Here is a 23,195-nt window from a genome sequence, read left to right on the forward strand (position 1 = left end):
CAGTTCCTAATCACAAGCCCACTTGAGCTGTTAGCAGTTCCTTTAAACAGGGATTTGGTGTGTTTAGACTGACTGTTCTCCTCGAGAGCAGATGGTTTTTGTTACTGGATAGTATTTCAAAGGAAAGGGTTTTTCTCTTTTTTTCTGTCGTGCCCCCTCTGGTGCTGGTTTATCGAGCCGGGGAATGCTGGCACGGGGACCGTGCTGCACGGGCGTGGGAGCCTGCCCTTCCCTGCGCTGGAGCTGCTTTGGCCCATCAGTCACCCTGATGGATATTGGGGCTCAGCACTCTTGGTTCCTGTTGTGGAGCTTGCTATAAACTATTTCAAACCCTGTGGTGCAGAAGCCAAGTCACCACCTTTCCCCGTGACTGATAACGGCTGCTTCTGAGGTGCTCCCAGCTTCGGGGTCCTTCCCTGCAGCAGGGAGCAGCACGTCCCTTCAGCTGCTCCTCCAGCCTCCCTTATTCTCCTTCTTCTGCCTTCTCTGAGCCTTTTGATCTCCTTTTCTTGGCAGCCCAATGACCCGGTGACGAACATATGCCAGGCAGCAGACAAGCAGCTCTTCACCCTGGTGGAATGGGCCAAGAGGATCCCCCACTTCTCCGAGCTGCCCCTGGACGACCAGGTCATCTTGCTCAGAGCAGGTGAGTGGGGACCGTCCCTGCGTGGGCTCTGCCACGGGGCTGTGGGACTGTATTGCACTTAGATTCAGGTCCTGGCGACTTGAAAGGCATTAACTGATTCTGAGTAGTAGCCTCTGATAATTCAATTGCTACGTAGGATTTAAAAAGCCCCAAGGGACGTGTTGCTGAATGTGATCCCAAAAGTTGCACCAGCTGCCAATCAGCTGAAAAATGGCCCGACTTCATCTCTGATGAGCAAAGTGCTCAGAGATGTGTGCTGGGGTATGTAAACCAAGGGAGCTATGCGCTGCCTTCCTTGCAGGCTGCGACTTGAAAGACCAAGTGGGCTTGGGACTCCATGAAATTTCATCAAACTAAAATGTTTGTTCTTAATTAAAACCAGAAAGGGGAGAAAAAATACATCAGCCTCCTTCTCCCACCCACCAAGATGAAAATGAAATTCTCTGGGCTTGTTTTAAATTTCCTTATGTGGCGGGGAGTCTGCAGGAACAGAGGCTTTGGGAGGTGAAAAACAGCTGTAAAAAGGGTCTTCTCCCATCAAGTGAATTCAAGCCCCTGCTGCTGACAGGTTATGCAGAAAGACCAGGGAGGGCAAGAAATCAAGAGCAGAGCTCGACGAGGATGCATTTTAGGCATGAAAGTTTCTGCATAGCTCCAGTCATCAGATAAATGATTAAAAAGACTTTGGCTTGGCGCAGCACAGAGTTTTGCTCCCTTAAACCAAGAGGAAGGCAAGTTGTCAGTGGGACAGATGAAGTGGCTTCCAGCAAGTGACAAACTCCGGGGTGAGGCTGGGAGGGGAAATGAGAAGATCTCGCTGGCTGGCGGTGGCACCCAGCTCTCCCTCGGCAATGGGAGAAACCACCCTCGGCTGTTAGAGGTGCTCGAGGGAATTGCAGAGGGAATGATGGAGGAGTCTGGTGGGGAGCAGAGGTGCAGCCTCAGAGCAGGGCAGGATGGTGAACCAGCCTGGCAACCAAACCTGAGCAGGCCGAGGACTCTGAAGTCCCTGATGGTTTTAAAGGTTCCTCTTGTTTCCCCAAAATGCACTTTTATGGGAATTCTAGAGGGGAAAGCCCTGCAGAGTGTGTGCTTCTCTTCCTCTTCTGGCCTTGAGTTAATGGCCCCTGTAAAGAAGATGCTGCTGATCCACCTTGGTGGCAGTGTTCATGGCTTCTTACTGTTGTAAATGTGCACCCCAAAATAAATGCCCATGAAATTGAGCAGGAAAGTGCTTTAAGAACCAAGTTCAAAGTATTTACTTCAACACAAAACGTAGGAACTACCAGAACTCCTCCGGTCCAAGGTCTGTTCAGGTGGCTTCAGGTGTAAGGGCTCCGTAGTAGGAAGATGATGGGATCAGAGTTTCCCCCTTCCCACACACAAACACTAGCTGTCATTCTGTTTAATAAGGCTGACTGTAGACCAAAGGCATGAATCCTAATACTTTCTGCAATTTTTTTATTGACTGTCAACCAGTGTAACTGCATACCTTGGTCCTGCATACAAATACCCAGTCCCTCTCGCAACCTCTCTGAAATCTTTGACCTCAATGGTTTCTGGGCGATTAAGTCTCACCGTTTACTGGTGTAGGTTTTCCACTCTTCTTGTATTACCAAAAGGAGATTTTTTGTAGTCACATTTCGTCTAGTGGTTACAGCGGTAGTCTGGGAATGGAGAATTTGAGGGTTTTATCCTCTTTGCAGACTTGGCCAAGTCTCATGTCGTCCCTGGATGGCTCCTGGTAGCCCATGGGTGAAGGTGCCCCTCTGGCTTTTCCACGGGTGTGGGCATTGCCAGAGCTGCCTCACGGCCCTCTCTGGAAATACAAGAAGTGTATTTTTGAAGAGGGTCTTTAGAGCCTCTTGTGAGATTGGATGAGCAGGGGAAGCATCTCTATAAAAATCTTGGAGGGCTTTCTGCAAATAGTGCAGGGAAGAACTGGATTCAGACAAAAAGCTGCCTTTTGTGAAATGGAAACAAAACCTGCAACAACAGTTCAAGGTTTTCCTTTCTCTTTAGAAGAAGGCCAATGAAAGCTGAACTGGATGCTCTCTGACCTGCTGTTCTCTCCTTTGTGCTGGTGCTTGTTATGACTCTGAGCCGGCATCCTGGAGGGGCTGCTCCATGGGGCAGGACTGGGGCTGCAGACCCCATCGCATCCCAGATTTCATGGTGGCTCAAACCCTGTGGCCATGAGGTGGGCTCCGATGGGCTCTGTGCTCTGAGCATCTCTGCTAGGGCCTCAGATATACCCCCCCCTCATCTTTTAACCAGTGGCTCTATCTATTATTGAGTGGGGAGGGCGACCTACTGCGAAGAGCAATGCATGAAATATTTAAGTATTAAAATTTAGCTAAGAGCAGCAGTCAGGCTCAGTCATGCATCCTTTGAGGCAAAAATAAGTGGAGCAGGCATCTTTGGAGGAGCGGTCCTGGATGGGCCGGCAGTAGCTTTCCTCTAATCCTGAATCATTTAAAAATCTTCCCTCTCTGAGCTTTTTGGAGGAGGAGGAGACTCAACTTTTTAAGCCTGTTTTCCCTGGGTTTTCTTGTTTCCGTGCTTGCAGGAATAACCTGATGCTTTATTTGCATCAAGGCCAGCCTGGCAAAGGATGCTGAGCGCTCCGTCTCTGCAGCTGCAGTTCATTTTGTGGGACTGGGGGGGAACTTGGTAGTGAGACATTAACACGTTGGTCACTGCACTGCCAGGTGCCTTCCCTGCCCCAGAGGAGCCAAAGCATCCCCAGAGGCTGCGGCCACCTTGTTTGGTGAGAAAGAAGTCGCAAGAGTCAAATAAATCTGCTCTGCTTCTCCAGAACATGGACTGAAATGCAAAACTCTTTGAGTAGACTCGCTTGATCTTTAACTCAGATTTGCTGCCTGTGGTTTTACCTAATTTTTCCTGCTTGCCGTGGAGCATGGTCCTGCAGGCTCCTGGTGCAGCCCCACGTCTTCTCCTCCATCCTCCTTGGGTTTCACAGTGTTGCAATCCCTCTGCAAGTGCCAGGCCTCACCCAGTAAATAGCCAAATAAATGTTCCCGTGATTGGGGTGGAAACATCCTGTGGCCACTTAGGAAAGAGTGAACTTTATTCCTTGTCAACATTTCTAATGGCACAACCCATCTCTGCACCAGTAGGTAAACACAGCACGCGTGGACCTTGTGTTTATTCCAGTCAGTGAGAAAAGATGTTGTTTCTGTGGCAGGAGAGGAGGTGAAGGATGTTGTTGTGTTGCTTTTCCATCAAATATCCTGACATTTCTGGACCCGGCCAAACAGCCCTGTGTTCTGGGCACCAGAACATTTTCAGGGCAGGTAAATGAGCCACATTTTGAGTGTTGCAGAAGACCCGTCTTGTCTCACTGGAGATGTCTCTTCTGGTTGAAAGTCACCAAAATTTCCACCCTTCAAACTTTACAGCATTTTCTTCTCGTTGTGGGTTTGTTTCAGGCATCCTTGAACTCAGCTAGTGATGGATTTAAGAATTTGATGAAGTGTTAAATTAGGAAGGGGAGCGTCTCCTTTCCCTTCACCATTTGTAACTAGCCCAGGCTGCTCCCGCGGTGTCTGGGCTCAGATGGTTTGTTTTCCTGTCTCCTGAAGTGTCATATCCAGAAACTAATAAGACAAAAGCTGATTTCCAAGCAGCTACAGAAAGCTGTTCCTGGAGCAGCCACGGACAAGGGACATCTCTGTACAGCAACAGGAGACAGGAGAGACGATCCCTTCCAGTATTTATATGGCAGAAGCAGCAAACCTGCAAGCAGAAGTTTTCACGGTCCAGGTTTACGCAGCTGAATAATGGTGCCTGAACTTTTGTGCCCCATTACAGCCTGAAAATGAGCCCAATTAGCTGATATAAAGTGTTAATAGGTCTTTAACTGCTGGGAGACACAGAGTATAAGGTCAGTGGGGAGCACAGGGCTCCACACCCACTGGTAGGTTCACAGCCAGAGGAGCAGGGCAGAGCTGTTTGCTCTGGTGCCTCAAGGTTTATAGAGGAAACTGCTTCTCTTATTAGCGTTATATTTTTAGTGCATTTGTTCCTTAACGTTTTTTTCCTTCTCTGACATCCAAGAAAGGGTTGGCTCCCCCCTCCCATCCCATATCCAGCCTCGTTACTCTAGCAAAGACAATTCTTGAGCAGTTTCCTCCTCTCTTTTTAGCGCCGGGGAGGTGACATTGCTGATTCCCAAACCCGCTGAGGAACCCTGTGGCTCTAACCTGCAGCCTTGGTTGTTTTCTCCTCCCCAGGGTGGAATGAGCTCCTAATCGCCTCCTTCTCCCACCGCTCCATAGCCGTGAAAGACGGGATCCTCTTGGCCACCGGGCTCCACGTGCACCGGAACAGCGCGCACAGCGCTGGCGTCGGGGCCATCTTCGACAGGTGGGCAGAGGGAGGGGTGGACGGTGGGGAACGCATCGCAGGTGACCCTCTGGACATCCCCATCTTTGTCTTTGCACCGATCCACCTCCCTTCCCCGCATTGCAACCTGCTCAGGGGGTCGGATGGGGATGCGTTGGTACTTGGGCTTGTGGTCGGAGGAGCCCTGTCCATCCCATGGCATGTGTGGAAACGTCGTGGTCCTTCCCGCAAGCAACAACGTTAAATCCCTCCTCTTAAACCTGTGCAAAGCAACAGGCTGAAATAGTCAGGGAGAAGGCTGCCCAGTGCAAATCAAAGCCTCTTTCATGCGGTCCAGATGCCTTCTAATGTTACGAGGAGGCCGCTTCTTTATTTCTTTTCATCTTTAATTGGACCAAGACGTGATTTTATTATCACAATAGAAAAGCACAGAAAATAGCCAGCAGGTTCCACATGCGTATCCCGAGGGCTCTTTAATCTCCTGCTTTGGGAAAGCAGTTTCAAGCCAGACTTGCAGGGTGTTTGACCCACAGTGTGGCTCCAGACGCCGCTTAAATGGGGGCTCATTTCTCTGCCCGAGACTCATCTTGAGACGAGTTTAGTTGAAACCAAATCACCTTTGCTGCTTTGCTTTGCAAGGAAATTGTTCTTCAGACCTGGGTGACATCATTTGTTTCCTGTGAGGTCATAAGTGCAAGATCATGACTTCACTGCAGGATACAACAGGAAAAACTGGGCAATCAGTGGAAAATATTTCAAGACCGACACCTGCAGTAAGAGCAAAGGGAGTAATAAAAATTACCGGCAGAGGAAATTGCTTTGAGATACCTGTTGAGGTGGTTTTTTTTATTATTATTTTTTATTTTTAGGCAGCTTTCTGAGGTGCCAAAGCCTCACAGAGAATGTATGAAGCCGGTTTTTATGGTCCCTGTTGTATCTCACAGGAACTATTGATGTTCCTAATGAGCTATTTTTGATACAGGAGGAAAATGAGGGCATATCCTCAGCTGGTACGAGCGAGCGCTATCCCATGACTTCACTAACCAGGCACTGGAGGACCTTTCTCTGGGCCTGACACATGGGTGTTTTTTAATTTCTTTTTAATGCTGACGCCTGTAATTTCTGTGTCCTTTGCAGAGTACTGACAGAACTCGTGTCAAAAATGCGAGACATGCAGATGGACAAGACAGAGCTAGGCTGCCTGCGAGCCATTGTCCTCTTCAACCCCGGTACATGCTGTTACCTTCTCTCCAGTCCTCTCTTGGCTGATGCTCCTTCCTTTTGGCCCATTTTCTTACCTACAAACTCCATTGCAAATAACTGAGGGCACCAAAATCCCTAGGACGGGGCAAGATGGATGAGAGGCAAGATTGCTTTTGGAGCTGGCTCCTGCTGATGGGCTGAGTTCTCTGCCGAGCTTGAGGAGCTTTGGCTTGATCACTGTACCCAGTCTGCCTGTTTTCAGTGTTTCCGCTGACCCTGAACTAAGAAAGATCTGGTGCTTGAGAGATTTGTCCTTGAATAGGAGCAAAAATGAATCTAGCTATCCTTTAAGACAAAGGTAGGGATTAGAGGAAAGTTAGAGCACGGACATTATTCTCCTGTTTCTTGATCTCAACATTCAAGGGTTTTATTAACTGTGTTTATGGAAGAGCCCTCTGCAGAGCCTGGAGAGGGTGAAGGGCATGAAACGTGCTCCTAAAATACACAAGAACTTTATTTTTTGTCTGCGGCTTGCTTAGTTTTTCAGCGAGCAAAGCCCTGCTGCAGCAGGACATAAACTGCCAGCCTGCAGATACCTCTCCAGCTCTGCCGGGGGGTTCTCTGGATTTTCAAGTGGGCCAGTCTGGAGCAAAAGCAAATGGCAGCTGAGGACAGACCTCCCCATCTGCAGCCACCCCTTCCCCTCCCTACCCTCGTAGGAGCATCGTTTGTGCCCACACACAGCTCTTTCTGTGCCCTTTCCCACCAAACCTGGGCCGGGGCATTGCAGCAGGGTTTATTGCCATTTCTTGGGGTTGTTTTTCTGCTTGACTTCCCCCCCTGCTTGACCGTCCCTTTTACCCTGCTAAAACCAGGTCCTCACCGCGTCGTGGGGGACTTTTTGTGCTGGAGGGAAAACCCCATAAACCCAGGATCTTGGGGGGACTTAAATGCTTTAAATGAGGGTCTGTGACCACTGGAATGATCCAAAATGTTAGGGGTTGGGGTATGAGACAGGGTAAAACAGTTCTGTAGTCACAAGGCAAACCTTTCAGGGCTTGAATGCACCCTGGGAGTTGTTAAGTATTGCCCCAATTCCTGGGGTTCACACCCCACATCCACACTGTGCCCTGGGCTAGGGATGGAGGGGCCTGGGGAGTACATGGGGGGTCCTGACCTGCCTGGGAAGCCCGGAGGTTTTAGGCTGATGGTCCTTTCATTGCCTTTCAGACTCAAAAGGTCTCTCCAACCCGGCTGAAGTGGAGGCGTTACGGGAGAAGGTGTACGCGTCGCTAGAGGCATATTGCAAACACAAATACCCCGACCAGCCTGGGAGGTGAGTCGCCGACCGAGCCCTGTCCTCCCGCAGCCTCGCACCCATGCAAAGGGTGCTGCAGCCCATGCAAAGGGTGCTGCAGCCCATGCAGTGGGTTCTGCAGCCCATGCAATGGGTTCTACAGCCCGTGCAATGGGTGCTGCAGCCCAGGGCACGGTCCAAATGCCATCCTTGGGGTCATTGCACCTGCAGAATGCAGGTGCTGGGTCCTTTTGATTTAAGGCTCTCTGTTCCAATATCTTCTGGAGCGAACATTTCTCTGCAAAGAAACCCACTCATTTCTACCTGCGAACGTCCTTAGAAAATCCCCATGAAGTGCAGAGAGGTCTGTATTCCCATGCCAGTAAGTGCAGCGCAGCCGGGACAAGGTCGGGCAGTAACGACAGTGCCGAGACCTGAGGAGCCCCCGGCTCCTGCAGCCGCAGCCGTGGGATGAGCACATGGGGGAAGGGGTATCATTTCCCTTTTGGCAGCCACGGAGAGCAAACCACAGCGAAAATAAGACGCACACGGAGTTAATTTTCAGTGGCAGATGAGCATCATTGCTGGGAAGTGAAAGCCTCAATTGATGCTCTTTTCTCCCCTCCCTGCCTCCCCCAATCCAGCTGGGAATGGGAGGGGGAATTAGGAATGCTTTCCTGGACCGCTCTGGAGCTGAGTGGGCGCATTTTCCCAGTTACAGCCTGGAGCTGGCAACTGCCAGTTAAGTTTTACTGACAGTCATCTGAGAAACCAAGCAAAGCACTGGAAACTGCTGCTGGTGTGTGTCGCCGCTGAGGCGTGAATATTGGGGAAAACAGCCCAAGCAACTGGAGTTCGCATCTCACCTGCATTCCCAGTCTTGTGTGTGTGGATGGTTAAAAGAAATCCAACAAACCAGATGCTCTTAAAGCAATGAATGCAGTGGGCAGATTGTGGCTTCGGAAGTAATATTGGACTTTATTTTTCCCCCCCGCTTTGAGTACCGATGTGGTAGCAGATACAAAAAGTCACGTTGTAAAGGGGCTTCTTGGATGTTCATGGTTATTTTGGGAGATTTATGATGGAGGTACCATTGGGTGCGTTTGGCTTTGCAGGGAGGAGGGGTAGACTTGTGGACCAAACCACCACGTAGCTGTGCATGACTGGGCAAAAATCCCTGAGCCACCAGTCACAATCTGTTCCCCAGGGCTCTACCTCAATGATCAGCCGTGTGTAAGGGAGCATTTTCAGTCTGGTGCTGGCACTGAGGGCGGTGGAGTTTCATCTCTCGCTGGCTTTGAATGCCCTTGAGCTGGGGACCTTTTTGTGTGATTCTCACACCCTTCTTTGGTGACCTTACAGGTTTTTGCATGCTTAGGGCTGTCCCAAGAGCCATACCTGGGCATTGCTGATCTTACTGTATCTCTTGTACAGTGCAGGGCAGTGGTGGAACAAGCCCACGGTGGCTCGGGAGGGTTAACTTGTGGGCTGGGAATCCAGAGTTGCACAAGAGCTAAACAAAGCTCTCGGGAGCTCTTTCCATCCTCCTGGTCTCATGGCACAATGTGATCACCATCTGGGGCTGCAAACAAGTTCTTCCTGTGGTTGAGCAAACGCCGGGTCCAGCCCGCGGCGGGCGCCTTCCCCTGCTCCGCGGCTTCCCCACCGCTCCACGTGCCCTTCGGTGTGTGACTTCAGCCTTGTCCCCGGCCACCGAGAGCTTGCCAGCACCATGTAAACACCAAAGGGGAACTTACTTCTCTACAGCAGCGAGACAGAGGGAGGCATTCCTACGAAAAACCCCCATGCCACCCCCTGCTTCTCTGCGAGGAGGGCTCGGCGTGTACGTGACACCGAGCAGCCGCGGGGAAAATCGGGGCTGTTTTCTCCCCTCCCGGTCACAGCCCTGGCATGTCGTGCTGCGGGCTGGTTATCTCACAGTTAAACGTATCCAAGGGCTGGAGCCATCATCTGGTTTGGTTTAAAGTGAAACTTCCTGAATGGGATGGTAGGACTGATTTGTTTTTCCTGGCTCTGCTCCCACCGTTCTCGCCAGCTCAGCAAAAAAAAAAGAGAGAAGTGTGCATGCATGTATAATATCTGTATGTTTATGCATGTCTCTCTATGTGTATTTTCTAGAAAGTCTCCTTCTCCCCAGCCTGGTTCCGGCCTTTGCTTATGTTCCAGCCCTGATTGTGCAGCAGTAAAAACAAATAAAACGCGTTCCCGGCCGTTAAAGGACCTTTTCCCCATTTTGAGAGCAGGGAGGCAACATCCCGCAGTGTTTCACCCCCGGGGTGCGGGCAGGGGGGGTGCCCGGGGGCACTGTGGGGTCCTCAGGAGAATCTTTGTAGGAGCCAGTAGCTTTTTCCCATTTCTGCAGCCTCCTGCCACCCTTGGAGCCCAACACAGAGCAGCCTTTTCCCAGCATGGCTGGCTGGCCCTTGGGCTCATCTCCTTCACTCCAGCCAGCTCCAGCAGCACTGCTGGCTCTCCCCAGTCCCCCGGCTCTCCCCTGCCATCTTTCGCAGCCCTCCTGCCTGCCAGCATCGCGGTGAGACCTGACAAGCATCTGCTGGGCAGGGCGGGTTGGGAGAATGGGCTTTTGTTCGGCTGGGGCTTGTTGGAGCCCCGCGCTGGGCAGGGAGAGGGGAGCGCCCCGTGTCCCGCCTGGTTTGCAGCGCTCCTTCCAGCTTTTGCATCAAAGCCCTTGTCTCCTTCCATCGGCTTCACTCCCGAGGTGCCTCCAGCTGGGCTGTCATTCGGGGTTCTGCAGCACCAGCAGCCCCCAGGGCAGCGAGCAGCCCGAGTGGCGGCTGATGGAGCTGCCTTGGAGATGCCTGGAGCCTTCAGGAAAGCGGCGTCACCAAGCAAAGCGCCAGCTGACCCTTCCAGCATCCCCTCCCCTTTTCCCTGACTGAAGATGGAGCTGCTGAAGCTGCTTTCACCGCTCCCTGGGACCCCACCGGCATCTCGGGGTGCTCACTGTACGGTGACACGGATGGACGGAGCCAGTGGCGCACCTCGCTGCAGGGGTGGCCTTTCATTTCTTATTTTACTGTTCCAGCTCAGCTATCAGCACGTTTGTTGTGAATAGCCACTGTAGCTGCCCGATCTTCAAGGCTGGGGATATAATTAATGATTTCTCTGCACAGCTCTGGGTGCAGCCCCATGGCTTAGGTAGCAGAAGAGGTTGTGTCTGAGCAGGAGCGGCCACAGCAGCTTTGGGGGTCAGGACAGAAGCGGGGCTGCGGTGGGATGTCTGACCATGTCATGTCTCCCGTCCCCAGGTTCGCAAAGCTCTTGCTCCGTCTCCCAGCCCTCCGGTCCATCGGCCTGAAATGCCTGGAGCACCTCTTCTTCTTCAAGCTAATAGGCGACACGCCGATCGACACCTTCTTGATGGAAATGCTGGAAGCGCCCCATCAAATGACTTAAAGAACTGCTGCTGGGTCAGTCCCTCGCCCGGCCGGGGTCCCGCGGGGCCCCGTCCTCTGCTTTCCTCCACCACCGTCCCAGCCCGTCCCTCCCTCCTGTCCCCAGCGCTGGAGGCACCGTCTGATCCGGGGTGACCCCCCCGCCGTCCTCGCCTCCTTGTTGCCTTCACCCTTGTCCGTTTGCTGTCACTGCTGCATCTCAAGACCTGCTCGCTGGTTCCCTGCGCTAGATGTAGAGAAGTTGGAGTGGAGAGAGCTCGCCGCCCGCCGCCCTGGCTCGCGCCCCTGCCCCGCTCCCCACCGTGCCATGTGTTTTGGGGTGAGCCACCGGCCGGGCTTCCCCCGGGGCAGGAATGGGGACAGGGACGGTCCCAGCCCTTGGGGCACTGGGGTTTGGACAGGCCGAGGGGAGTGCTTGAACTTGCCGGACTGCAGCTGGCTGTTTTCAGAGGATGGAGTTTTTGAAAAAGAGGAAAAAAAAAAAAATCTATTTTTGGTTTCTAACTATTATTAGTAGTCTCGGTAGTTACTTCGCGGAGGGAGGGGCAGGCTGGAGAGGCAGCCCGTGCCCTGTGGATGAGTCACCCGTGGCCACGCAGAGCCTTCTCCTTTCAGTTAAAAGCAGAGGATTTGGGATTGAGCTTTATCCCCCCTCAAATAACGAGGCAACTGGTGGCGTGGGTGGCTGGACTGCCCTTTCTTCCTCTGTGCAGAGGGTCCCGTGGGTGGCAGCACCTGAAAAATCCCCCCTTGCCATCCCGGAGGGCAGCCGGGCATCGTGCTCTGCCCAAAGCTGCCTCTGTGCCGGGTGTGGAGCTGCCATGTGGACACAGCCGGCTGGAGCACTTGCTTTAAGGCTGCCAGGGGCTCGGCGTCGCCCTTCCCCAGCCCGCGGGGTCTTGCTGGACCCCTGCCCTCAGCTCTGCTCCCAGCATCCCGGCACGGCCCCGCTCCAGGCTCGGTCCAGCCCTCCTGCCAGCCCCAGCCTTCATTGCACCGGCTGTTGCGTTGGAGGAGCAGGAGCTGGCGTGTTGGCAATGGCTCCTTCTTGCTTTTTCAGTCCTGATTTGATTCAGTGAGGTTGGAGGGGTGTTTCCAGCTGATGGGGTGGGCTTGGACAAATGCTCTGTGCCTGTGTTGCAGGAACACAGCATCCCTGGGTACCACAGGGATTTCTGCTGGGCCAGCACCTCTTGATTCAGCAGCTGCCATGCAAAACACTGCAAGGCAACAATTAGCTTGGCTAGGCTGGTAATTGTGGTTGTTGATTAGTGGTGAAGCAAAAACAGGCGTCCCCTTAATCTCCCCTGTTGGGCAGAGATGCAGGGGCTGAGAGGTGCTGCCTGGGTGGGGGATGCAGCCTGTCCAGGATGCTGAGAGCACCGAAAGCACTTTGGATTTTGCACAGTCCTTTCCTTGAGCCTTGATGTGACAACAGGGAGATGGACAGGTTTTTTGGGGATTGGGGACACGGTACCAGGAACGTACCCACATCCCACAGGGCAGGATCCCCCAGCCAGGGCGTATTTCTCTTTCACATCCCCGTTTCATTCTCATCAGGTGGCTCCGGAGCCCCACTGAGAAAATGAGTTAGAGAAAGATAAAAAGGCAGAGCAAGCGGTGAGGGATGTTGGGGAGGGTTTTTTCCCCCCTTGGCAGGACGGACTGTCCTGAACACACCATGGGGTGGGTGCTCAGAGCCAAGAACTGGCCTGGGGCCAAGGGCTTCCCCACCGCTTTCGTGTCTTTTGTGCTTTACAATGGCAAAGTGTTAGGTCCCAAAGGTATTTCTCGCTCCCTGTGGGTGGCAGCTGGCTCCTCAAACATCTTTGTGCCTGGCGGGGAATGGAGCAGTGCCCACCAGCTCCCACCTCTGTTTTTGAGGGGACACAGTTGTCACCCGCCTGTTGTCATCACGCCTGGCAGCTCAAGTCCCCAGCTCCATCCCCTGCTGTTAACCAGGCCGTCTCATTGCTAAATAAATCCTTGGGATTTCAGGTCGTAACTTTCCCTTAGGCTGGCCTGAAGTGGCAAATCCACGGCGGCAGGGAAAGTGTTTTGGCTGTGTTTCTCCAGCAGCCTGCATGCCGCCAAAAATATTATTAAACAGCTTCACCCTGCAAGAATTTGCCAAGAAAACTAGGCAAGAGAAACGAAATATGTAAAGGGTGCCAGTAAACACGAGGATGCCATTCCTTGCCAGCGTAAGGCTGGCGCGGCCCCCGGGGGGGCTTGCCGGGAGGTTTTAGCTCAGCCCTGAGCCAAACCAGCCCCTGGCCCAGCTCTTGCTGGTGGAAAGGAGCCTGGAGGAGCTGGCTGGAGAGAGTGAGGGCGCTTTGTGAAAGAGTGGGTGGACATTGCACTGGAATAAACCCGCTGTCCTTCTCAGTTGGGTGGAACCACGTTTTTCCTGATTGGTGGCTCAGAAGGGGCTATTTGGTGCTGGGTGTTGAGCTGTGGTGGCTCCCATCCCATCCCATCCCATCCCATCCATCTCATCCTTTCTTATCCCATCCCATCCATCTTATCCCATCCCATCCATCTTATCCCATCCCATCCCATCCCATCCCATCCCATCCCATCCCATCCCATCCCATCCCATCACATCTCATCTCATCCCTTCTTATCCCATCCCATCCCAGTTAGCATTTGACCCGCTAAAGATAAAATGCCACAAGCAAGGGGGTGTCCACAGCAAACAGTGTGGTGCAAAGGGGACAGCTCTGCGGGCTGGTGCTCTCAGTCAGGACATGTGTCCCCGTGCCTCAGTTTCCCTGCCGGAGGAGTGCTTGGCCTCAATTCCTTCATTCTGGGGACAGGCTGAGCGTTGTCCTGGGCTTCCCATTTTCGGGAGGTGTCGAGGGAGCCCCTGCATTGCTGTAACTCAACTCCATTGCTTTCAGTAGAGCTCTGGTGATTGTGACCAGCCCCCAGCCCCCCTGTGCTCCTTCTCTCACCAGCCCAGCCCTCCCCTGCAGAAGGAGAAACTTCTGTGCGTCCAGTAACATCTGCCACAGCAGCCTTAAAGCAACGTGCTTTTGCATGAGTTTGAGTCTTTCATTTGTATTCTTTTTCACTTTAGACTTTTTTTTTTTTGTTGTCCTCATCGTAATAATGATAAATATACTACATGCTTGTTTGGAGAGGTGATACATGGGTAAAAGAAAAAAAAAAAAGGCACATTATTCACTAGAGAGGTAGGACTTTCATTTAACCGGATCTTAGTACTCTTGCAAAAATCTGGTTTGATTAGGGTGATCTATTTTTTAATTATTTTTGGGTTTTTTAATTCCTTTTTGTTGGTGGGACAATCTTTAATTTTCTAAAGATAGCACAAACATCAGCTTTTCAGCCACCCCACCTGCCACCCTGGCTGTTCTCGCTGCCTTCTTGCGTGTGCACGTTTCCAACCCAGCCCTGACCCCAACCCAGCAGCACCCCCGAGGATGCAGGAGCTCCCCGAGCATCCCTCAGCACCCCGGGGCTGAGCATCACCACCAGCTGGGGCCCCAGGGGCGGAGTGACAGGCAAAGGACCTTCATGTCCCCAGCGCCCGGGGGTGGGGGTTCGGAGGCCAAACTGATCCCCCATGAGTTCGCCAGCAGCTTCTCTGCACTTTGCAGCCGGTGTCCCCCCCGTCCTCGGTGCCCACCCTGGGGACACGAGCGGTGCCATCGCTAGCTGGGGCAGCTCCTGCGCCCAAACGGGGTGACGGTGGCTCAAGAGCTGATGCTGTCCCCATCAGTGACAAGCGTGCATGAGCTGGTTTAAGTTGAGACATATGTGTGTGTGTATACATGTATGTACTGTAGATATATACACTGTATAAATATCCTCACTCACATATACATATATTATAACCGTAGCAATTACAGACTTTTTGTGTTTGTTTGTTTTTTTGTTTAAGTTGATTCTTTTTTCCTATTTTTTTTCTTGCCTTTATTATATGTTTTGGTTTTTTTTGCTTCATGTGAGTACATTGTATCCGAAGCCCTTTCTGAATTGGCAGATGCCAAATCTGGATCTTTATTCCTCGAGACAAAGGAACTGCATCTATTTTAAGATGCCTTTTTGGTTTGTTTTCGTTTTGTTTTTGTTTTCCTTTTGAGCAGCAGGTGGTTTTGAGTAAAAATAGCTTTAGCAATTCCCAATACTTAGTGATGGATGCCTTGGCTATGGGATGCATAGCTAAAACAGTAAAATACATTAAAATTTAGAATGACAAAAAGAGAAAAGATAAGGAAAACTATCTAAAGCATCAATAAAGTTAAAAATCTATTTTTGTACAAATGTAATTTTATCCCTTACGTATTCTTGGATATTTTCTTTCTGGATTGTTTTGTTTCTTTTACAGAGATTGTTATGAACTCTCTCTATTTCTCTCTCTCTCTTCCTCTCTGTAAATGTTCAACCGCAGGGATCTGGAGGAGAGGGAGAACGTTTTGACCGTATTTTAAAGGCTTTATATGAAATCTCTTTTGAAATCATTTTTTTGAATGAACTTTTTATTTTTTTCCCCCACTTCCAAAATCCTTTTCGGGGGCGGGGGGGGGAGGGCGGGACGGGCTGATCTGGGGTTGTCTTTTGTCACGTATATCCGGCGTTCCCGCAGGTCTGTTTTACTGTGAAATCACTACCGTATATTATTATTCACTTAAAAAAAAAAAAAAAAAGAAAAAAAATAATAAAAAACACAAGAATTGCTGCTGGAAACGCCCGAATTTTGATGAACAATTGTATTAGAATTGTGGAAAAAACAAAAAAAAAAAACAAAAAAAAAAAGAGAGAAAAAAAAGAAAAAGAAAAAAGGAGGAAAAAAAATAAAAGAAAGAAAATATATGAGCATTTTAAAATATAACCTAGTCCAAGTCCTGTTTTGTTCTTCACCGGTGTGTCTTGGGTTAGTCCTTCAGGTCCCCCCCATAGGGACAGTCCCTGTGCTACTGGGCTTTTGGGGGGAGCATCAGATTTGGGGACACGTCCTGAGAGCACGGGGGCCACCAGACAGGCCCCCAGGCTGGTGACAGGGACGTATCGATGACCTCGGGGGACAGGGGCTGTTTTCCAGCCGCCATCCCTCCTGCAGTCCCGTCGCTGACTCGGTGCAGCCGTTGGCGCTGGCCTGAGCTTAACCTGGGTTTGTTGCCAGGTACAAACAAGATTGAACTCGCTCTTGGGTTTACAGCCGAGATCAATCCTCCCCCAGCGGCTGTGGAGCCAGTCAAATAGAGGAGGAAAATAAGAGTTTCAATTTGGTTAGTGACGATCCGTGTGTTCCTAACCTGGCCGCAATATTTTTTCATTTGGGAAGGCATGGGAGGTGGTGGGCGGAGGGCAGGGAAGGGCTTGGGGGGATTATCCGTGTGCTGGTCCTCAGCGTGGGGACACTGCCCAACCCCACCCCACCCGCTTTGGGAGACCCCGGGGATGGGGGTGCACCCGTCGGGCCGTACTGACCCATCTGACGGCTTCTGTCACAGCGGATGATTCTGTGTCTTGTTAACCAACCTCCAGGCAGCAGTTTGTGTTTAGACAGTAAATATTGACCTCTCTCCCCGAGGGGTTTTCCCCCCGCATCTCCTGGGGTGCAGCGAGCCGGGATGCTCCATGCACCGCAGGCTGGAGGGGTTACTGTGGCCCACTGGCTCGAAAACCGCTTTAAAAATTGGGTTTGCTTCTGCATTTAAAGATGCTAATACCAGAAAGAAAAGCAAAGCCAAGCTGGCCACTGATTTATTTTTGTTTTCATTGTGGGTGATTGCTGCTGTGCTTATTGCTGCTCCCCTGGGAAGGTGGGGGCTTTCCTAGACCCCAAACCTGGCTCTGGCCCCTGCTCCCCCTCCTCTGCTGCTGGGAAAGGGGGGACATTTGCACCTTGGCCAACTCATCACTGTTTCTCCAGCTTCTGCGGGGATCAAAGTGCCTGTTTTGACTCCCTTGATAACAGAAGATGATTGTAATGCAATTCAACATTTCTCACACGCAAGGGCTTGGGGCTTTTGTTGTGTCTCGGGACTGGGTGTGCGCAGGATTCGCCCTTGCCCTGTGAGCAGCGTGGGGACACGGAGCTCAGGATGGCACATACAAAGGAGCCCAGAGCTCTCTGCCTTATCAGGAGCTTCCTCATACCAGATTTCCTTAAACCCTGAGCTCTTGGAGGTGAAGGATCAGGAGGGGACTTCGCTCCCCCTGCAAAACCCCATCCTGCTCCTGTGGGTGCATGGGGGGATGCAGGGAGGAAGATGCTATATGGGAGGGGGAGTACAGAGCATATTCGAAGTGCTTGCTCTTGGAAATCCATCTTGCTTGGTGGCACCAGGCTGGCCACTTAATTTCTGCACATCCCCAGTGCTGACAGAGATGGAGTGAGGTGTCAGCAGACTGTTTTGAAATCCTTAAGAGAAGGGCTGTGATCCCGGTCCGCTCTGTGCCTCAGTTTTGCAGCGAGAAGGGGCTCTACAAATAAATACAGACAGATGAGCTCTTTCACTGGTCATTTGTCACTTCATAATTGCCAAAGAAAAGCAGGTCCGTTTTCTCCTCCTGACCTCTCTCAAGTAGCCTTTTCACCCCAGCTGGCCCCAGGGCCGGGGTCGGGGTCCCGCTGTGCCCCCACGGGGCAGCCTTCCCCCCGTTGTGGGGCTGCAAAGGGCACCTTGGCCTCCTGCATCACATTTTCCGAGTGACATTTCCACAGGTCTCCCGTGGCATCACCGAGCCGTGCAGACACCCACCCCCAGGCGTGCCCCAGGATGCCTTCGCCGCCTCACCCATGTGTGGGTGAAAATGTGGCCAGATGGGAGCAGCGGGAGATCAGTGCACAGCCAGCTCAGAGGACGCGGTGCAGGGTCGGTCCATGGTTCAAACCAAATTTGGGGCTCCGAGCAGTGCAGATGTACCTGAGCTGATCACCCTCCCTTGCCCCCGTGCTCCCATCTCCACCCCCAGCTCCCCGGGGCAATGTGCCAGCTGTTCTCCAGCTGTTTTCCTGGTGGGATGCGGAGATGGAGACCCCACGGTGGTTCGGTTTGCAGGTGGCTGAAGCACAGGGGCTGAACTTAGAGAAACCTGTGGGTCAACAGCTCCCAGGAGCGGGGCTATTCCCACCCCGGGGGGGGCGCGGTGCCTCGGGCAGCCCCTGGGGTCCGGCCTGGCCCGTCCCAGCAAAGAGCAAAGTGCTGCTGCCACCTCCCGACTGCAGCGAGCCCTGCCCGGGTCCCGATCCCCCCCGGCCGGGTCCCGATCCCCCCCGGCCGGGTCCCGATCCCCCCCCGGCCGGGTCCCGATCCCCCCCCGGCCGGGTCCCGATCCCCCCTGGCCGGGTCCCGATCCCCCCCCGGCCGGGTCCCGATCCCCCCCCGGCCGGGTCCCGATCCCCCCCCGGCCGGGTCCCGATCCCCCCCGGCCGGGTCCCGATCCCCCCCCGGCCGGGTCCCGATCCCCCCCGGCCGGGTCCCGATCCCCCCCGGCCGGGTCCCGATCCTCCTGCCTGGGGCAGCCCCATAACTGGAACGGAAAAACCCATTGAAAAAAGAAAGGTGTTTTGGTTTGTCACTCACTTTTCCCAACGCCCTGGAAGGCTGTGAAGTTGGTGAAGCGAAGCTCAGCCTCCCTCCCACGCTCCACGGTGTCAGCCATGGACCTCAGGCCTTTCGGAGCCCATCTGCTGAGCAGCTTTTTGCCCTCAAAAATATACATTTCCTTCTCTCCTCCTTGCCATGACTCTGAAATGTCTTGCACAGATCAACAGTCCACTGCAACAAAACGTTCGGTCTTATGTATTTTTAACTCATATTTCCTTGAAAGAATACAAGCACCTACTTTTTCCTTGCAGTGTGACAAAGGGTTAACAAAATGCTTAAAGTAAAGCATTGCCTAAAATGAGTATCTTTCATTTCCAAAGAGCCTGAGATCCCAAGGCACAGGCGAGAAATACTAGCCACAAAAATTTTGCATCTCTCTCCCTTACAACACTGGCAGTGAAACCTTGTTTGGTTTTATATGCAAGATTTTCCATACCGTGCTCCAACACGACTCAATTCCACTAAGCCCACATCTTGTTTTTCTACTGACAAAGTGAGGTATGATTCTTGGCTCAGTGATTTTCTGCTGTGGAAGACTAAATGAAAAGATGCTTTTAAAGCTCATTCACTCAACACTCAACCCAAAACCCAGGGGGAGGGTCAAATGGAAATTCGCTAAAGTTATCAGACGGGCTTTCTGCTGTATTTCTTTTATGGTGGGTATTAGGCTGAAGAAAATTAAATGAAGACACAAGTGTTTGCTAGGATACTGTTAAAGGTAGAACAGTCTGATGAGTAAAACAGCCAAGTCATTTCATTTATTTTCTTATAAAAAGCTGGTGTTTGAGTCATTGTGATTCCTGAGGACACAGCTCTTGGTGTTCATTTTGTCTGAACCTTTTAATTTATAACATAAAAGCATCCTACCTTGTAATAAGTGCAGCCACATCTCTCATATAGGAGCTCTGCAGAGCTGGAGTGATCTGGGGAGAGAGAAGGAATCACTTGGCTCGAGGTTGGCCAGGGAGCCAGGAGCAGAGCCGGGAGGGGGCTCCCACCCACCCCCTCCTGCTTTGCTGCTTGTGACCTTTGCAGCCTGGAGTCCCTTTCCTGGGGGTCCCTGTCCCTTTTTTTCCCCATGCAGGGCGTTGCTTTCCACTGGTCCTGGTTGTGATGGGAAAGGAGCAGGGGTGTGGTGTTGTCACCATCATAGGAGGGTGGTGGGGCCATAAGGACATTGTGCCACCAGGAGGGGCTGGAGGAGCTGGAGGGTTTCATCTCAATGGCAGAGAAGGTGCCAACATCCTGATAGAGCCTGGGAGGGGATTATGCCACACACTGCACAGAGGAAACTTTTGCCTTTGCAATGTCCCACCAGCCCAGCATGAGGGAAAAGCCCTTCCTGGACTGGCAATCAAATCGACTCTGACCGTGATGTACCACAGGATGAGCAGAGAGGAATGGCACTGTCCCCACACCCCAGGTCCCTTGCCCCCCATCAGTCACCAGCCAGGGCTCATCATCCCTGCCCCATCCCTACCCACACGTTTCCAAGCTGTGATGATGCTGATCATGGCCAGGTTGGGAGGGCTGCTCCTGTGTGTCCAATGCCATCGACATCTGCCTCGCCTCCCACCTCGCTGCCTGGACAGATGCACCAGGACGTGGGTTCCTGGGCGATGTGAAGATATTACCTAATCCTCTGAAACCGGATCCTCCCGTCAGACTCCGGTTGGATGAGAAAAGCTTGCTCTGGCCTGTCTGTTCCTGCTCCAAAAATGTTTCCCTCCTTATGGCAAAGAACGTGCTGTGCACAATTTCCTGCTATCTGGAGGGTGGAGGTGGGTCCCCAAAGACCCCACAGATTAACCCCTCCCTGGAAAGATCTGGTCTGCATGTGCTGATAAATCTCCTTTTTCCTTTTAAGGGACCAGTTTCTCTGCCACCTTTCTCTGCTGGCAATCCCCACTTTTTCTGCCCCAAGGTATCTGCCTCGTCCTTTGGAAGAGGCTCATTGACAGGAGGTTCCTTCAAGCACATCCAAAGTGCTCACCGCAAATTTCAGGCTCTGCATTACAAAGCCAGTAGAGCTCGGTTCAGCCGGTTTTTAGCTCTGACCTTACAGAGCACCGCGTTCCCAGGTACAAATCAGCCTGTGCTGGTGACAGCACAGGGAGTGGGGTGGGTTTCAGGGGATGGTTTGTGGTAGCGAGCAAAGGACGAGCCACATGTAACATTCTCCTTGTATAGAGCCATTTGCACCATCCACCTAGCTGTGGATTCACTGATGTCTAATATGGGATGCTCTCACACAACAAAAATTTGTAGTAATGTAAATGAGAGGGTGAAATATGGCCAACTGTCCAGTTTGTCCCTCCTATGTCACTTGGTCCCTGAAGTAAAGAGCTGGGTGGGATTTCACGAGGCCCCGAGGTGCCTTGGTAGGGTGCACACAGTCCATTTCAGCATCGTTGCTGGGTGCTGGGGGCTCTCTGAACATCCCAGCCTGCTGACAAGCAGGAGGAAGGCTGGTAGGAGAGACAATTTGTGGGTAGCTATTTGCTGTTGTCACTCCAACCATTTTACCTTAAGAGGCAATAAAGATGAAAGCCAATAATAAGCAGTCAGCCATCATTTAGGGGGGAGAAAGGCCATAATTTACTCTGCCAGGGCTGCAGGGAGTCCATCTGAGGTTGGCGTTATTGACAGCAAGTCTATATGGTTTGGTTCTTACAGTACTTACGTGTGCTCAGAGCAGTTGAGGGTGACATTTTTAAAATCTGAAAGTATACGGCTGGTAGCAAACTTCCAGCAGCACAGAAGGGAGGAGAAGAATGGATGCCCAGATCATTTTGAACTTTAAGAAAAGTACGTTTGTAGAAAAGGCATTAAAGGGCTCACAGGAGGGGAGCAGTCCCTGGGCTGCTATTGCTGGGGCTGTTGGGCTTCAACCACAGATAGACCTTGTCCAGTACAAGACTCTCTTATCTCCATGGGGATGTAAATCAGGAACAACGCTGTTGAAGTCAGGGAAATCACAGATAGATCAAACAAAGCAACCAGGTGCTTTTGTGCAGCCCCAGGTTGTAACCAGTAAACGGGGCTGTGCCTGTACAGAGAGGAGGATCAAACCCAGGCAGATGTGTGTGAGCAGAGCACACAGCTCATCCTGCTCCCAGCTCTCACCTGCCACAGTTCTAGAGCATTTGCCAGGGCAGATCAGCCTGCAGCCAAGGGCAAACCCATCTCTGGTGGAAACAGATACATCCTCTTTGATCTGGTCCAGAGGAGAGGCTACCTGACAGGTGTCACCCCAGTAAACACTCTAGAAATGAGGTTTTTAACCTCAAAGGAAGATTATTTGGATTCTCATTTTCTTTTGCTCAAAGTAAGCAGTAACCTTGCTGATGATACAACACTTTTCCTGGGAGTATGAGGGCTCGATCCTACAAATCTGGAGAACTCAACGGTTAAGACTTGTCACAGCCTTTCTCACAAGGATCTTCAAACCCTTCCTTCTCTTCTAGCCATTGTCTTGTGGGGGAGGGAGGAGGTGGTTTCAGCAAACACAACGAATGACTAATCTCTCTCCTGCCTCTGCCAAGGAAGAACAACCAGCCACACGAGCATCCCTGCTGCTTGCGAGAGCTCTGGTATGTCAGCAGGGTTATGATTTATGGCAATCAATCCATCATCCTTATTTATAGCAGCAGCTCTCTGTGAGATTTCACACAGGAAGATTGGTTTGTTCTATGGCCTGACTCCTGCCAAAATAGTCTCTGGGCTCCCCAACCTTCCCGGGGGGCTTTGCTGCGCCTCTGCCATGCACACGTGGGGAGGTGCCATTCCAACCCATTCCTAAGCACATTTCCCTCATTGTCTCTCCTTATTGCCTGTATTTTAAAGCACTTTCTCACAGCCAGAGTTTTTCAGGCCAGTAGAAAGATGTTGAGGACTGCTGAGAGGGGAGGGGACACGGTCACTTCTGCCCTGCAGCCCTGGGCAGAAGCAGAGAGCTCTCCTTCCCAGCAACAGTGCGAGCTTCATGTTTCGTTGTTAAAAATGTGATCTTTACCTCTGTGAAATGTGCATCTTGATTATTCCAAATACCGTCCCACTTACCAACTGTTGTTCTTTGGGCCCTTTTCCATCCTGATGGTATTTTGTTGGTTTGTCCTGGTGCTCCTGTGTGTCTCGGTGTCTGCTGGTCCATATGGGCTGTCACTGGATTCCTGGATCATGGGGCCTCAGAGTCATTGGGAAACTTTCTTTTCCTCTGGAAGGCAACAGGGGCTTCTAATCCACTTTGCAGTAGAAGGCTTGAAAACTATAACCCATATACAGACCTGAAGAGTCAGCAAACATGGCAAATGAAAGGAATGAGCACGTAGGAATGAGCCTGTAACCCCCTGGTCCTGTGACAGCAGAAAGGAGCTGAGGTCTTGCAGTAACTTGGGGATTGCAATTATGTTTTCTCTCTGATTAGTTGGGAATGGGCACCCTGGAAACCCTTTTTCCTGTTGTAATACATGGTGACAGTGAGAGAAAGTGTTGCAGCCTCTGTTTAAACCTGAACTTGCTCCCAGTGGTTTGGTCAGCCCGGTTTCTGTGCCGTGATGAATGGAGCCGTGGAACATAGTGTCTGTAACAGCCAAATCAGTTACCTTGAAAATGCAAACCTTATGGAAAGCGAATCAATAATTTCTGGAGCCTGGGTTTTG

General features: G+C 51.8%; 1 protein-coding gene across 3 annotated transcripts in view; it reads left to right on the forward strand.

Moving 5' to 3' along the window:
* Positions 1–15,809, forward strand: part of RXRA (retinoid X receptor alpha) — a 103,446-nt gene extending 87,637 nt beyond the window's left edge. For 2 of the 3 annotated variants that reach the window (XM_082067983.1, XM_082067984.1), the window contains exons 6-10: positions 517–646; positions 4,903–5,035; positions 6,152–6,243; positions 7,448–7,553; positions 10,805–15,809. In XM_082067983.1, the coding sequence (XP_081924109.1) occupies positions 517–646; positions 4,903–5,035; positions 6,152–6,243; positions 7,448–7,553; positions 10,805–10,952 (609 nt within the window). In that variant the 3' untranslated portion in view covers positions 10,953–15,809. The remainder of the gene's footprint in view (positions 1–516; positions 647–4,902; positions 5,036–6,151; positions 6,244–7,447; positions 7,554–10,804) is intronic. The other variant, XM_082067985.1, reaches the window with a different exon arrangement.
* The last annotated feature ends 7,386 nt before the right edge of the window (positions 15,810–23,195 follow it).

Source organism: Streptopelia decaocto, assembly GCF_964273445.1.
Source record: "Streptopelia decaocto genome assembly, chromosome: 17".
Lineage (NCBI taxonomy): Eukaryota > Metazoa > Chordata > Aves > Columbiformes > Columbidae > Streptopelia > Streptopelia decaocto.